The 16,332-nt window shown below is 43.9% G+C and overlaps 1 protein-coding gene and 1 gene segment (V, D, J or C); both read left to right on the top strand.

The window, feature by feature from the left end:
* LOC133749644 (T-cell receptor gamma chain C region DFL12) overlaps positions 1-16,332 on the top strand; it is a 40,229-nt gene that overhangs the window by 8,146 nt on the left and 15,751 nt on the right. The window lies entirely within an intron of this gene.
* Positions 3,418-3,917, top strand: LOC133749949 (probable non-functional T cell receptor gamma variable 10). The segment is given in 2 exon segments: positions 3,418-3,483; positions 3,589-3,917. Coding segments are annotated over 2 exon segments (372 nt in total).

The raw sequence follows: 16,332 nt of genomic DNA, 5'->3' as shown, positions 1-16,332 counted from the left end.
AAACCGCGGCCAGCCATGCCAACATGATACCAGCTCCCAGCTCTGAATTCCAGTTGCCCTGATTTCCTCTTGGCAGTGTTTCTGCCCGAGAAATGTAGAGAGCAGCCCAGGTAGGGCAGGAGCCACCAGTCATTCACTTGTCCCGAGATTTCCAGGAAGTGTGGATGACACTGACTAAGAAGGGAAATCTAGTGAAGAGTGGCCACTCCACCTCATTGAGATTGAAACTGTGCATTCCAGGTACTGCACCAAATTAACTAAGAAGAATGTGAGTGCTGTGAGAAAGTCAGCAACACATGATTAGCACCAACCTCTGTCTCCAATTTCTGTGACATCCCCAGGATCTGCAGGATTCCTAAAGTGGATCCTCATAAACGCTTGCTGGAATAAATGAATATTTGCAAGCAGCAGTGAAAAAGCACAAAGTCTGTCTTATAATGAACTCTAGAACATGTATTCTAGAGCCTTAAAAGGAAAGGATATATACGCATCTGTGGAAGAAACAGTATCTTGTTAGGAAAATACATTCTAGGGCCAGGATTCCTGTTCTGACACTTACTCCTGCTAAATCTTGAACTAAACGCTTTTTTTTTTTTTTGACAGGCAGAGTTAGACAGTGAGAGAGAGAGAGAGACAGAGAGAAAGGTCTTCCTTTTTCCGTTGGTTCACCCCGCAAGTGGCTGGCGCACTGCGCTGATCAGAAGCCAAGAGCCAGGTGCTTCCTCCTGGTCTCCCATGCCATCCTCCACTGCACTCCCAGGCCACAGCAGAGAGCTGGACTGGAAAAGGAGCAACCGGGACAGAATCCGGCATCCCAACCGGGACTAGAACCCGGGGTGCCGGCACTGCAGGCGGAGGATTAGCCTAGTGAGCCGCGGCACCAGCCTAAACTCTTTATCAAGGGCTCCGTTTGCCATCTGAAAAAATGGGTACAATATACAGAACACTCACCTGATAGATAAGAACAAAAGTGTCCGCAGCACAGTGCCTGCCACATAGAAGGCTCTCAATGAGTGGCAGCTATTAATATCAGAAGTACATAAAGCAAAATTAAAACACATATTTTCCACCAATGTTCACAATAATGAGTAAATTATAATTTCTGCCTTTGCTCACTTCCTTGTTTGAAACAATTATTAAACAAAAGGAGATGTGGGTCTGAAGGGCCATGTGTCTTCCTTTTGCCTCTGAGCAATCCTCCCTGTGTTTAGAGAATTTCCCACCTTATCAGACTTGGTGAAAGTGAATTGGTCTCCCACTATAGACAAGAAAACTATCAGATATGTTTTCTCATCCTTCTATCCCAGGTAGAACTGAATACTGCTGGGTGTTACAGCCAGCCCCTGTCCCCTGCACACACACACACACACACCTGCTGGAGTTGCAGGGTGTGGAAGGGCCTGTCAGTGATGAAGACTTGGGGCCCTGGTGACCTCCAGTGTGGGCATGGCTGCACCAGCAGTGGCAGCATCCAGGGCCCCAAGCCAACACCTGCAGACCGGGCTTAGCTGCAGCACCCATCAGTGTCCCACTCCTATGAGTCCTTCTACTGGTACTCTAGGGCCTTCAAGTCTGTCACCCTCTGCCTCCTCATTACCCAACCTTCCAGTACTGAGCACAGAAACAGTACCTGTGAGGGAGGGGCAGCAAGGCTACCACTTCAGGAGGAGAATCCAGCCGCCCATGCCAGTTGCTTCCTCTCCTTTCTCCTCTGGAAGACCCAATTCAAGTTCACACCTGCCCCATGTGGGACATCACAGAGCTGAATATGAATGTCGAGGACATCTACTATCCAGAGCTAAAGGAACTCTGATTTACCCCCACATTTACTTTTAAAAAATGTGGAAAGCACAAAATGGAAGTGAAAAAGTTCAAGTAAAGAAAACGAAATACTAACAGTAGTTGACTGGTTTTCCTTGACTTACCCTGGTGGCTGCTTCAGAGTGGTCACTACAGCATTGGAAGGATAACAGTTGAGAGTAGGAGAAATTTAAACTTAAAACTATATCAATAAGAATACTATCTAATAGTTACTTAAAGCTTTCTGTATGTCCAGAAATGGACTAGGTGTGTTTAGCCATCTGATCTGCGTTAGATTTTCATTGTTGTTATAGCCATTTTCAGATGGGGGAGCCGAGGCACAAAGACAGTCACCTGTTGGCAGAGCCAGGCAGCTCCTAAGTGCGATTCGGCCGGTTAACAGCTGCAGCCATGAGAAAACACTTCAGTGCTGGGAGAAGGTGCTCGGCAGGTAAGATGAGCTGGATAAAGAGAAATGGAAAGTCCTGTACACATGAAGACATTTGTAACCAACAAAAGCATAGTAATTAATATCCATGTGTCTACAGCGAAAAACATCTAAGAGGTAATATACCATAATGTTCATAGTAGCTGGCCTTGGTCATATGACCACGGACATTTAAATTTGTATCTTGACAATATTTCTGAGCTTCTTCAATGAATGTCATTATTAATGTTCCAGCATGCTCTGGGACAGGCATTTGGTGAAGTGGTTTAGCTGCTGCTTGGGATGGCTGCATCCCATATTGGAGTGCCTGGGTTTGATGCCTGGCTCTACTCTGTATTCCAGATCCCTAGTAATGTGCACCCCAGAGCGCTGCAGATGTTGACTCGAGTACTTGGGTTTCACCACCTATGTGGGAAATCTGGATAGAGTTCCCAGTTCCTAACTTTAGCCTGGTCCAGCCCTGACTATTGCATGCATTTTGGAAGTGAAGCACGGAATGAGGGATCTCTCTCTTTCTCTCTATTTCTCTCTCTCTCTCTCTCTCTCTCTCTCTCTCTCTCTCTCTCTATGTCCCTCCTCCCCCCTCTGTCCTCCCTCTCTCTCTCTTCCTTCCTCCCTTTCAAATAAAATAAATATTTTAAAACAGCATTTCTACTTATCAATTGTTTTACTGAATCACTTTGCTCTTCTGTTCCTCATGAACATCATTTGTATAAAATGAAAACTACAAGGACCCACAGTATGTGATTGTTCTAATGACCAGAAAGGTGAAGAACATGTAGAAAAGAAGTCTAACAAATGGTAATGCTCATTAAACATTCGCTATTATGAAAGTTAATGTTAAATATGCAATATTTTGAAAGATGATATTGAGAAAAAGGGCTCATAAAATAGCTTGTAGGCAAATAGAAACCCTTCTCATCTCCATAGAAATTAAGGCACCTCCTGGCCACTCACCTGCATTCAAAGAGCCCTAGGAGCCCAGCAGTTCTTTCCTAAGCTATGTGGGGCCAACACGAGGCCTAGTGGGCAGTCTGCAGCCAGCACGGAAGGTCCAAGGAACAGTCGCGTGCACCACTTCCTCCCCTGACCCTGATTCAGGCCCCGCCCTGCTGCCACAGCCCCGAGCACCTGGCCACAGGTCTTCATTCTCCTGCCTTCCCCTGAGGACACACCATCGCCATCACGCAGGATGCCGCTGCTGGCAGCACTGCTCTTCTTCTCCTTCTGGGCCTGTGAGTCAGTCTGGCCATTTTGTCTAGATTAGTGGCTACAGTAATTCTCCAGTGCCTCCTTCTTCTCTTCTCAGATGTTCACTGTCCATTCTCTTTTACTTACAGCTGGACTTGGATTATCCGGAGTGGAGCAGTCCCAGATATCCGTTTCCGCGGAAGTACAGAAAAGTGTTGCAATATTTTGCAAGGTATCAAGTTCAACGTTTGAAAGTGAAGCCATTCACTGGTACAGGCAGAAATCCAATCAGGCTTTGGAGCACCTAATTCAGGTTTCCTCAACAACAACCCCAGCTCAAGCTAACTTGGGTGGGAGGCGCAACAAAGTTGAAGCAAAAAAGGATTCTCAAACTTCCACTTCAATCCTTACTGTAAACTTCATAGAAAAAGCAGATGTGGCCACTTACTACTGTGCTGGCTGGGTCTCACAGTACTAGAACCACCAGGGCAATCTGCACAAGATCTCCCAGGGTCTGTGCCCACCCACATCCTTCCCAAAACAGGCAACCATTTCAACTCCCCAGCGGGGCTTCCGGCCTCGGGCTCGCTTCCTCTGCAGAGCTGCCTGGGCTTTCCAGGAAGCCGTCGTGGGCTGTGCCTACACAGCGGTTCTCACTTGACACGATTTCCTAATGAAGTGAAGACTGAGAGCACAGGGCATCCAGAGCTGTCGGCAGGTAGCCAGGGGCCGGCTCTGCCAGGAAATCATGGCATGCCTCTGCTAGCACACACAGTCAAGACAACCCCTCTGCAACACAAGGGTCATTGGCCTAGTTTGCACTAAAGAAATGAAAACTTGAAAAGTTGAAGCTTAATGGACAAGGAGTCATTTTTTTTTTTTTGACAGAGTTAGACAGTGAGAGAGAGAGAGAGAGATAGAGAGAAAGGACTTCTTTCCACTGGTTCACTCCCTAAGTGGCCGCTACAGCCTGCGCTGTGCCAATCCAAAGCCAGGAGCCAGGTGCCTCCTCCCAGTCTCCCATGTGAGCGCAGGCGCCCAAGCACTTGGGCCATCCTCCACTGCCCTCCCGGGCCACAGCAGAGAGCTGGACAAGAAGAGGAGCAACCAGGACTAGAACCCGGTGCCCATATGGGATGCTGGTGCAGCAGGCAGAGGATTAACCAAGTGAGCCACAGCGCCAGCCCCGGAGTCATGCTTTTTGAACTGGACTGTGAGTCTGCACTGAAATCAATGACTGAAGGAACACAACAAATGTGAGCAGATGAACCTTTCCTAAGAGGAATGCATGCAAATGGGGGGTTAATCTTTTCAAAATATCTTTACTAAATTCCTTGTGTAGATTTTCTCAATCATGTATCATATAGCACTGTACCTTAGTAAGGCAGTAGCCCCAGAGGAACAGATCTCAGGAGATAAAATTAAACCAGCTTAGAAAAAATAGTGACAAAGTCAATGATAAACAAAAGGAGAGAGGCACATAACATGTTTTGCATTCAAATGATAGAAAAAAAAGAAGCCTTGTGGTCAGCTTGATGGCCTAGCAGGTAAAGCTGCTGCCTGCCATGCAGGGATCTTGTATGGTGCTTGTTCCTGTCCCAGCTACTCCACTTCCAATCCAGCCCCCTGCTAAGGTGCTTGGGAAAGCAGCAGAGGATGGCCCAAGTGCTTGGGGCCCTGCCACCCACATGGGAAGATCAGTCTGGCCTGTCTATAGCCATTGCAGCCATTTGGGGAATGAATCAGCAGATGCAAGAACTTTGTCTGTTTCTCCCTTTCTCTGTAACTCCGCCTTTTGAATAAATAAATAATTTTTAATAAAAGCCTTAAAAATGACATTTTGAAGACATATTAGTAAAAGTCAAAGTGTTTAAATATCAAAAACCACATAAGATGAATAAGTTAATTCTTAAATATGTAAATGTCTATATTGATGCAAGAAACAAAATGAAAGGAAATACTAGAGATTTCAGATAGATTTCTTTCTGATGGGATAAGTGAGCTATTTTCTTTTCTGTAACTTAATTATTAGACATACAAAACATTTTAAAGAGGATAAAATTTTTATAATTCAACATTATGAAACAAGGTAATTTTTCTCTTGCTCTTCATTAATAATGAAAATATAGATTTAAAACATCATAAAGGGTCATCACTTGTCAGGTACTATTCCCTATACTTAATGTTTGTTATCATTACCACATGATAGTGGAAAATTCTTAAGTCCAAGAGATATTTAGGCCATTATAGATGCAGAAACTAACAGTTAAATATTTTAAGTAACTCTGCCAGTATCAGATGGGGTAAGTAGTCTGTGAGGATGCTTACCGTAACAGGTCATATTCATAAAATCTTTTTAAGCATTTGGTATATTTTGGAATACAAAGTTGAATAAAAGCACAGAATGTAAAACTGATGGTCCCAACAAGCATACTACTAGTTATAATTGTGTATAGAAAATGCTAAAATGTCGGCTTTTAGTTTCCATCATTGACACAGGTACTAAAATATCTGGCAGTGAACATTTGTTATCTGTCTGAACTCCCACATTTAACAGCTGCATGACTTGGTTTGGTTTGAGCCCTCTTTTGCCACACCTTTCTTGTCCATCTAAGTGTGATTGATTAGTGTCTCTTGGGCTGATGAGAAATAAGATGAAATAATATAAGAAAACACTTAGGACAGTGTTACCATGTCCTCAGTAGCTATCGCCGTAATATTAATTTTAAGGGCCTGTTATTGCATGTAAAAATGAACATGATTGACAGTCACTCCCACCTGTGACATGGTGTTCATGAGACAGTTCCAAAGTCTAGGGTCAGGAGAACCAATCCTATCCCCATAGATTGCCTTGTTTGATGTTCTCTCCAACAACCCCAGTCAAGTCTCCTCTGGGCAGAAAGCCAGATACAAGTAAAATCAGCCATAATCTTCATGGTGATGCCCCATTAATTGCAAAACAAAATATACCAATATATTTCAAATAAAAATGCCTGATTTAATTTTTTAAATTGTGTTCACACGCACACACATACACACACACATATATAGGGGGGTTAGGGGGAGAGAAAGCTCCCATTTGCTGATTCATTCTTCAAATGCCTACAATGGCTGGGACTGGGCCAAGCTGAAGCTAGGAGCTAGGAATGCAATACTGGTCTCTGATGTGTACCCAGGGACCTGATTACTTGAGCTGTCACTTCTCTGACTTTCTTATTGAACTGTACTTACCTGAGCTACTAGCTAAGTAACCTGAGACACTGTCCTCACTCATTAAATGCAGATCAGAACACCCACCTCACAGGACTGATGAGAAGATAAGTTAAATGAGAAAACTTCTACTGAAATGCCTGCTGGGTAGGAAGTCCTCAGTGGACATGAGATGCTGTGCTAGTCCTAAAGCTTATCATTACATACTGAACAACAAAGATTTAAATACTCCTCCATGTGACAAAGGTTGGTAAGTCAGGTCCAAGGCCCAGGGGCAATGCAAGCTGAGTTCACAGACTGCTCTGTCACCTATCAGTTGGCAGTCGCAGTCTAGCCCCTTCTTGGTGGCACTCCATTACAAATGAAGTTGACTGAAAAAAAGGCACCAAAAAAAACTCCACTGCTTAAGGACACTGAGATGTTTCAACATCTGATTTTTTTGTTTTGTTTTGTTTGGTAGAAAAATAAAGGTCAGCTTTCATCTCTGAGTCCTGAGTCAACAGCCAATCACAGAAAGATAGACGTGGGGAGAGAACACAGCAGGTGCTTCCTCATATTCCCAAAGCAGTATTTCTATAGTATGGAATGGCAGGACGAATGAGTGGGCAGGAAAACCATCCCAGTCTCACCCCCAGAAATAGACATTCACATCAGATAATGAGCCCGTTACCAGAACTGCTCGGCATTCATGAGGTACTGGAAACCCCAGAACTACCTAGAACTGTAGCAAATCATGAAAAACCCCCAGAAACCACCTGACCTTCCACTCCTTCTGAGACACCAGAATAGCTGCCTGCCATTGACCTGAGAGCTGCAGCTAACAACATCCTTGTTTCCTTACCTTCTTGCTGGGGACCCAGCTTGGCAGACAGGATGCCACTCCTGGAGACACTCGTCTTGTCATCCCTCTGGGCCTGTGAGTTCCCCCCCAATCATTTCTGTCTATGGGAGAAACTGAATTCATTCCTCACTGTTGCTTATTCACATTTCATTTCTTCTGGGAATTTCCCTTCTTTGCTTGCAGATGGACTTGCGCAGTTGGAGCAACCCCAAATATCAATTTCCAGAGCAAGAGCTAAGAGTGCCCACATATCCTGTAAGGCATCCATCCAAAACTTTGATAATGAAGTCATACACTGGTACCGGCAGAAACCAAATGAAGGTATACAGCATCTAATGTACGTTTGGAAAAGTTCTACTCAAAGTAACTTAGGTGGGAAGGCCAACAAATTTGAGGCAAGTAAAATTTCTCGCACTTCAACTGTGGACTTGAAAATAAATTTCTTAGAGAAAGAAGATGAGGCCATGTACTACTGTGCCATGTATCGCTGGATGAAACACAGCATTAGAGTTATCAAGGTAACCTATACAAGAATCACCCTCCAGTCTGTGCCCACCCACATCCTTCTCTGTATGGGTAAGGGCAACCACAGCAGGGTGCACCGCTAAGCAGTCAGCCCGAGCTTCCCTCCTGCAACACTTCCGGAACTCTACAGGAAGACATGTAGGATTCTGCACCCCCCTCATGAGCCCCACATGGTGTCAGCAATTTTGGCCCAAATACAGAATGATTTGGCACAATCTCCTACTCAACGAGGCTATCTGGGGACTCAGAAAATACAAGGTGGAGGACTCAGAGCAAAATCTTTTATTTGTGAATTCACTGTACAGAGGTTTCCAGTAACCAAAAGGTCCAGAATGAAGGCAGGAAGGGGGCACTTGTCTGCCAAAAGAGAGGCTGTGTCCAGGTATCAATATTATTTTCCCATTTTGTTTATGAGCATAGGGAGTTTTCAGAGTTGAATGATCTGCCAAACAGTAATTGCGTGACTTTCATTAGAATACTGAGGCCACTCTGAAGAAATCTAGTGCTATGAAATCTATAACTAAGCAGTCATCTACTGGGGGTATATGAGAGATCAAAGTATAAATCCTATGTCTAGGGGAAGGGGAGGCAGTTCACTCACACTTGAGGCTCAATTCGGCTCCATTGGAGGGGGCCCCGCTCATAGCAGGTGACCTTAGCATGGCAGATACACCTTGAAGACCTTGATCCTCACTGTTTTGGCAAACACCAAAAGTCATGAATAAAAGGTCAGAGAGTAAAATGAAAGATAATACATGCTCCCCATACCTATACAGGAAACAAAGATACTATCTCTTATAAATAAACAAAATAAAAAATTATTGAGAATTATTTTATATTTATTCTGTGATTAGTTGAGTGGTTGGGGACATTCAAGGGATAGTAGGGCAAAATATCAAACTATAAAAACTCCTCTTCCATTTTCTATCAAACAAGGAAGGAATCAATGAGGAAAAAATGCTTACTTCATGAATTTTCCTTATATTAATATGTTTAGTAATTTGGCTGTCCTAGCACAGAATTATGTGTCAGATTATGGCCCAAATTAATGACTGGCATGCAGTTTACTTACAGTCCCTGAAATAACGGTGGCACATTCCTTCTCCATTTTTCCCTTCCAAGGATCAAGTTGTACTGTGAAGTGCAGAGATGCTGTGGAAAGGCAAATGAGGGAACGCTGGGGGCTCCATGGCAGTATTGGCCCCTTCCCAGGAGCAGATCCAAAACCTGAGTCCCACACCCTGTCCATAGTGATTCGTGACCCCAGTGGTCCACATCCGAATGACTCCAGCACCTGGCCCAGTCTTCACAGACCTTACCTTTGTCTAATATGCATACATAGAAACAAAAATGAGAGGGCCACGTAAAGGAGTGAAAAAGACTGAGAATGCAAACCCTTTCCAGGGAGAACTGAATGAAGAGAAGGAATTAAGCTTCTGACAATCTTTGTGCTACGTCCTTTATATAGACGACCCTATTTAACCTTCAAAAGAGCAGAGGAGAGCCCTTCCACACAAGGGTCAGATCCTAGGAGATGAACCCCCCTCCATTTTTTCAACAGAACTGGGCTATTTATGGGCATGGAAATGTGATGTCACACTAAAGTGACGGACAGGAGGGAAGTGACACTGTGGCTTTAAAGTGATGAAATACAATGTAATTACGAAGCACAATGTGTTTTCAAGAACTATATGTAAAACTGGAACTATTCAGGACATATGAGCAACAAGAATGTTAAATTCAGATTTGGTTTATATAACGGTACTTCCAAAAGTCCCTGTAAAGATGAAAATAAAAGATTAGCTTGGTGCAAAAAAATTTGAAATCCATGTATGCAAGGAATTTTCAAAGTTTGTGAAAAATGCATATGATGAGGACTATTCATATGTTTCAAATTACTTTTGCACTAAAGTAAACCTATCTTTTAATTCCATTTTTACACAAATATTGTGCAGTAAGATATACAATGTATATATTGGAGGAAGAATAAATGAGAAGAAATTCTCTAAAGTTAAAGAGTTGATGTCTCTGAAAGGACAAGCATTTTTTAGGTTCTATTGGTACTATTACAGATTTCATGCATTTAAATGAAATTATTCTATTATTTCAAAGTTTTGCATACATCAGAGTCATTTTGTTGATTTTTTTAGTTTAATAATGAAATTTTTCATGTAATATAACTAGAACATAAGGCACACTTAAAATTGTTGTTTGTATTTTTCTAACTGATCATTACTATCCTATATCTTTTAGGAAAAAAAAAAAACACTACATCAATCTTACAGATATTAGCATTTACCATGGAGCAGATTGTCAGTAAATCATGTCCAATCCCAGCAGCCCCCTGACAAAATGTATTGAAACACAACCTTCCTGGAGCCAGTACTGTGGCATAGCAGGTAAAGCCGCCACTTACAGTGCCGGCATCCCATATGGGCGCTGGTTCCAGTCTCGGCTATTCTACTTCCCGTCCAACTCTATTATGCCCTGGGAAAGCAGAAGATGAGGGCCCAAGTCCTTGCACCCCTGCAACTGTGTGGGAGACCCAGAAGAAGCTCCTGGCTCCTAGCTTCAGATTGGCACAGCTCTAGCCATTGCGGCCATTTTGGGAGTGAACCAGTGGATGGAAGATCTCTCTATCAGCTTCTGCCTCTCTGTAACTCTTTCAAAAAAAAAAGAAAGAAAGAAAGAAACACAACCTTCCCATATGTTTACATATTCTCCATAGCTCTTTGAGACTTGAGTGTGTATAAGGCCTAAAATATTTACTGTTTGACCCTTTGCAGAAAATGTTCTAGAGTGACACAGTGATAAGTGACATGTATTTTGATTTTATGTTTCCCCATTTTTCAGTTCCTTAGTGACTCTTTGTTTCACATCTACCCTTACCTTATTAACTGTGACTTTGGATAAATTATTTAATGCATCTTTGATTCATCTTCTTCACTTATATTGGAGGACACTGGTACAGTGGTTAACAGTGACTGCTTGGTACACCCACATCCCGTATTGGAGAGTCTGGTTCAAGTCCCGGCTGCTCTACCCCCAATCCAGCTTCCTACTAATGCATACCTTACAGGGCAGTTGGTGAAGGCTCAAATTCTTGAGTCCCCGCCACCCATGTGGCACCAGTGTCAACAGAAGCCAGGCCATCCTTTAAAATGAATTCTGTATTCTTCCTCCAATGAAAATGGCATCTGTGAATGCAGTGTTAACTTGGGAAAGACAGGAAGCCAGGAAATGGCAGTGATCTGTCTGCAAGCTTCAGAATACAACGAGTTGCTAGGCCCAACAGGGCTCTACCACTGTGCCTGTTCAGATATGTAGCAGCGAATGCTTCACCCTAACTGAACAAATCCCCCCTCATCACTCACACCTCTGCAAACACGTGTACACCCGCACACCACCTGTTTCCTCTCTCCCAGAGGGCCTGCCAGCTGTCCACAGAGTGCTTTTCTCCTGCACACATATCCTGAGCAGGGTCTCAGCAGAAGGCCAAAGGGCATGATCTGTTGATGTGCCTTTTAGGAGTGTGACTGTCCATCCTCATGCCTTCGGGACCAAGGCTGGCTTTTCTAAGTGTCCAGAACTGTTTCTGCTTCCCCGTCTATAGGATGCCTCCTTGGAAGGAAGCCATAATCCAATGCGGAAATGGTTTGTTAACCCTGAATGAACGAATGCTAGAAAATACAATCTTTTGAGTGATGCAAAATTAGGTTTCAAATTCTTGCAGGATCACCCACTGACAGTGGGGAACGATACTAATGGTTTTCCATCCTGCTTTCCCAGTTTACTGTGGCCATGGTGTGAACAATCCCATAGAGCTGCTGAGGGGACAGTGAAGTCATACAGGAGAGTTCTTAGCATTATGTTCAACAAATCACTGTGTTCTTTCCCGTTACAACTGAATCACTTCACTGAACCATTTCAGCTAAAATGGGATAGTTAGGAACTCTTAAGGTTCATTTCTACATTGTCCTCCAAACACCGTAAAGTGCAGTTTTGACTAAAAAACTAAAAATTATGGGTGGGAAAAGAATAGATGGTGATGACCCAAAAGGATTTTTTTCCTCCAACATTTTGCTCATTTTGAACAGAGTATAATAACTTCACAAATTCTCAAGCAATAATTAAGCCAGTTGTTAGTATTATTCATCAAACATCAACTTTGGGTAAATTACTGACCTACGTGTGTACACACCACTACAAGAGGTGGTGAAATTATTATCTCATATATGGTAATGATACTTTTTCCCCCTATTTATGATAGCTGTGCATAGCTACTCACAGCTCTTAAAATGTGTCTAGGAGTGAAAAAAATGTCAAGGATATCTGAAACAAAACTTAAAAGATGAGGCCGGTGCCATGGCTCACTTGGTTAATCCTCCGCCTGCAGCACCGAATCCCATATGGGCACTGGTTCTAGTCCCGGGTGCTCCTCTTCCAGTCCAGCTCTCTGCTGTGGCCCGGGAGAGCAGTGGAGAATGGCCCAAGTGCTTGGGCCCCTGCACCTTCACGGAGATCAGGAAGAGGCACCTGGCTCCTGGCTTCAGATCAGCGTAGCTCCGGCCGTAGAGGCCACTTGGGGAGTGAACCAATGGAAGGAAGCCCTTTCTCTCTGTCTCTCTCTCTCACTGTCTATAACTCTGTCAAATTAAAAAAAAAAAAAAGAAAAAAGAAAAAAAAAACCCTTAAAGGAAAAGAGGATTTCTACCAAGGAGAACTTAGCAATGAATTATTTTAAGACTGGTGTTTGATGAGGTCTTCTGGGAACTGACAGTTCCTTTATGTTCAGAGCATATTAACATAGCACTGACGGATCTCTCTGTGAAAGACTTTCATTGGTTTGAAAATAAACCTGCCCCCCTCCCTGCTGTGCCTGCCTCTTCAGAGCAAGGCTGTCACTCCATCCTCAGAACTCCTTCATGTTCCTTACAGTGTCCACTCCATAGCTCCTGGCAATGCTCGCCCCATGGGTTCTCCTTGTGTCTTTGGCTTGGGTTTGTAGGTTGCCTTACTCCTTTCTCATCCTTTCATTTCTTTCGTGTTCAGTGTCAGTACCTCTCATTTCTCTTCTTGCGTTGCAGGTGGAGACACCAATGTGAGACTAACTCAAAGTCACCTCTCCTTTACCGGAAAGTCAGGCAGAACAGTGCACATAAGTTGCAAGCTCTCTGGAGTCTCCCTCAAGAATGTCATCATGCACTGGTATCAACAAAAAGAAGGGGAGCCCTTGAAACGGATCCTTTATGGCTTTGGCAAGATTTACAAACAAGACATGCCCAATTCCCGCTTGGAGACCCGTGAGAACGACAGGGGCATATTTTACCTGGTCATCAACAATGTCACTAAATCAGATGAAGCCACATACTATTGTGCCTGCTGGGACCCCACAGTGCCTCAGAGTCAGAATGGACCTGTAAGGAAACTTTCAATTGCTCCCCTTCAACGGCCTTCACACTCCTGCAACCACAATGGAGTCTTCAATGCTCTTGCTCATAGGTTCATGTGCTTGGAACAGGGGGGCTCTTGGGACAAATTTAGGTCAATGCCTCCCCCTTCAAATGAGGAAGCTGAGGCCCAAAGAAGGCAAGTGGCTTTCCTCACGTTAGCTAACCACAGAGGCGGTTGACACATCTGCATTCCAGGGTCTCAGTTCAGGGACTCTTCCTGCCTTCTTGTGGTCACTGTTGAACTTCACTTAGCAAATCTGCATTTGTTTCAGATGGGAGCTGTGACAACTATGTCTTCCCTGCCTACATAATGGCCCTGGCCTGTGCCAGATCTGCTGGAGGCCCAGTATGTGACCACCACTCTTCTGAGAAGGGGATAAGGGTCAGCAGGGGCTGGGCTCCAAGCTCCATCCACATCGACAGTTTTCCCATGGCTACTTCCTCTCCTTCGTATGAGTGGCTTCCTGTCTATCCTAAAATAGCCAATACCTGGAATAATTTTTTGGCACATACAGAAAACACATGGGCATGTGGGAATAAAGAGTGAGTTCTTCACATATATATAGGCATAAATCCCTTGCCTGTTCCAAAAGGACCTGCCAAACCAAGGCGCAAATCTCCTACTTTTTATTCTGAAACCTGGGACCAATCCTCATGGATGACCATGCAGCACTGGGCTTCTTTCTACCTTGTTAGAGTGACCCAGAACTTTTATACGTCCAGGTTCTCACTGGACACCGCATGAAACATTAACAACATCTATACTATTACATGGTAGTTTTAAAGATCTCTTTCTGGATGTCTAATAGGTAGCCAAAACAAAATTATTGCTTCCAATCCCACTCCTTGACCTCAATGTCCACAACATGGATTATCTATCTCCAAACGTCCTTGTCTTAGTAAGTAGAAAGGTGTATTATGTCATGTATCACAATAACAAGGGTTTTTTGTTAAGTGTGTTCTTGACCTTGCACAGTTTTTGTCCCCTCTGGTAATGAAGGAAAAAGAAATGAGGAGACCTGTTGACTCTTGAGTTGAGTTGTCTGTACCATGAGATCTGACAGAAGGAGATAGGGTGATGCAGGTAGGCAGCTAGCAAGGAGGAGCTGAGTTTGCCTGCCCCTCTCTGCAGCCTCACCTGCTCCACCCTAAACTCTCCCCTCTCCCCCTGGGAAAACTGCAGTTCCCATGAAACTGCCTTGTAGAATGAGTTCTGGCCAAAAATATAAGCAACATGGCTGCTGACTGTGTCTCTGCAATGACTTTTTGCTGATTATCACATCATTACGATAAAATTACCATGGCTGACACTCCTACTCCCAACATGCACCTGATGCCATGACACTTCTGAGAGTTCCAAAAAAAGGGGAAAGAAATAGGCAGCACTCAACCCCTGCCCCAAACTCCACCCCTGCAAATATTCAATTAAATTTTTTACTTTGTATAAGCATGAGTATACTTTGTATACTCATCTTATATTCTTAGACTATATAAGGGATGACCCTGAACATCATTGAATGCAGCTCTCCCTCTATCACATTCACTCGAGTGAGTATTTTCACTTTTCAAGCATATACATCTTGTTCCTCTGTTGACTTTTACCTACATTTCATTCTCAATTCTTTCTTGTGTTGGACACAAGAACATGGACCTAGCCAACCAATGACATCTTGATCCAGCAGCCCCACTACAAGGAGACCCTGGGAACTATAATTTCTCCTTCCAGAAATTCAATCACAAACCAGGCCAACTCTGTGTGGCCCTGCTTGTGACTAGAGTTGGCTGTCAAGACAACTCTATGAATCCCACACAGAGGGCCTTTCACTTGTCTATCTTAACTCAGGTTTATTTATTTATTTTTTAAAGATTTATTTATTTGGCCGGTGCTGTGGCTCAATAGGCTAATCCTCTACCTGCAGCGCCAGCACACAGGGTTCTAATCCCGGTCGGGGCGCTGGATTCTGTCGCGGTTGCCCCTCTTCCAGGCCAGCTCTCTGCTGTGGCCCGGGAGTGCAGTGGAGGATGGCCCAAGTGCTTGGGCCCTGCACCCGCATGGGAGACGAGGAAAAGCACCTGGCTCCTGGCAGTGCGCCGGCTGCAGTGGCCATTGGGGGGTGAACCAACGGAAATAGGAAGACCTTTCTCTCTGTCTCTCTCTCTCACTGTCCACTCTGCCTGTCAAAAAAAAAAAAAGATTTATTTATTTAATTGAAAGTCAGAGTTACACAGAGAGAGAGAGGAGAGGCAGAGAGAGAAAGAGAAGTCTTCCATCTGCTGGTTCACTCCCCAGTTGGCTCCAATGGCTGTAGCTGCGCCGATCCGAGGCCAGGAGCCAGGAGCTTCTTCCGGGTCTCCTATGTGGGTGCAGGGGCCCAAGGACTTGGGCCATCTTCTACTGCTTTCCCAGGCCACAGCAGAGAGCTGGATCAGAAGAGGAGCAGCTGAGACTAGAACTGACACCCATATGTGATGCCCTGGTGTTAACCCGCTGCGCCACAACGCTAGCCCCTTAATTCAGGTTTAAACACTTTTATATATGGAGTAATAGATAAGTCCAATAAAGCAATAACCATCTAATTATAATTTAGAAGAACATGGTCCAAATTTCACATGGACACTATAATCTCAGGCTAATTCAAAGACAAACAAAAAGAAGGTAAATGGTGGGAATTAATTGGATATTCATATTAAGCTAAATCCAGTCTTCACAGATTTTTTTACCAGCTGCTTGCACGGGCTGCCCATTGCATTTTAGAATAAGAAAATACATAATTTCATCCACTTTGTATTTAGTTCAATATTTCCTGTGATTCTCAGAAAACAACAGCCCATATGGCCAAGTGAGATACAGTTCCTCTGTGTTA

Source organism: Lepus europaeus, chromosome 20, assembly GCF_033115175.1.
Source record: "Lepus europaeus isolate LE1 chromosome 20, mLepTim1.pri, whole genome shotgun sequence".
NCBI lineage: Eukaryota > Metazoa > Chordata > Mammalia > Lagomorpha > Leporidae > Lepus > Lepus europaeus.
This window is presented reverse-complemented; position numbering and strand designations above follow the sequence as displayed.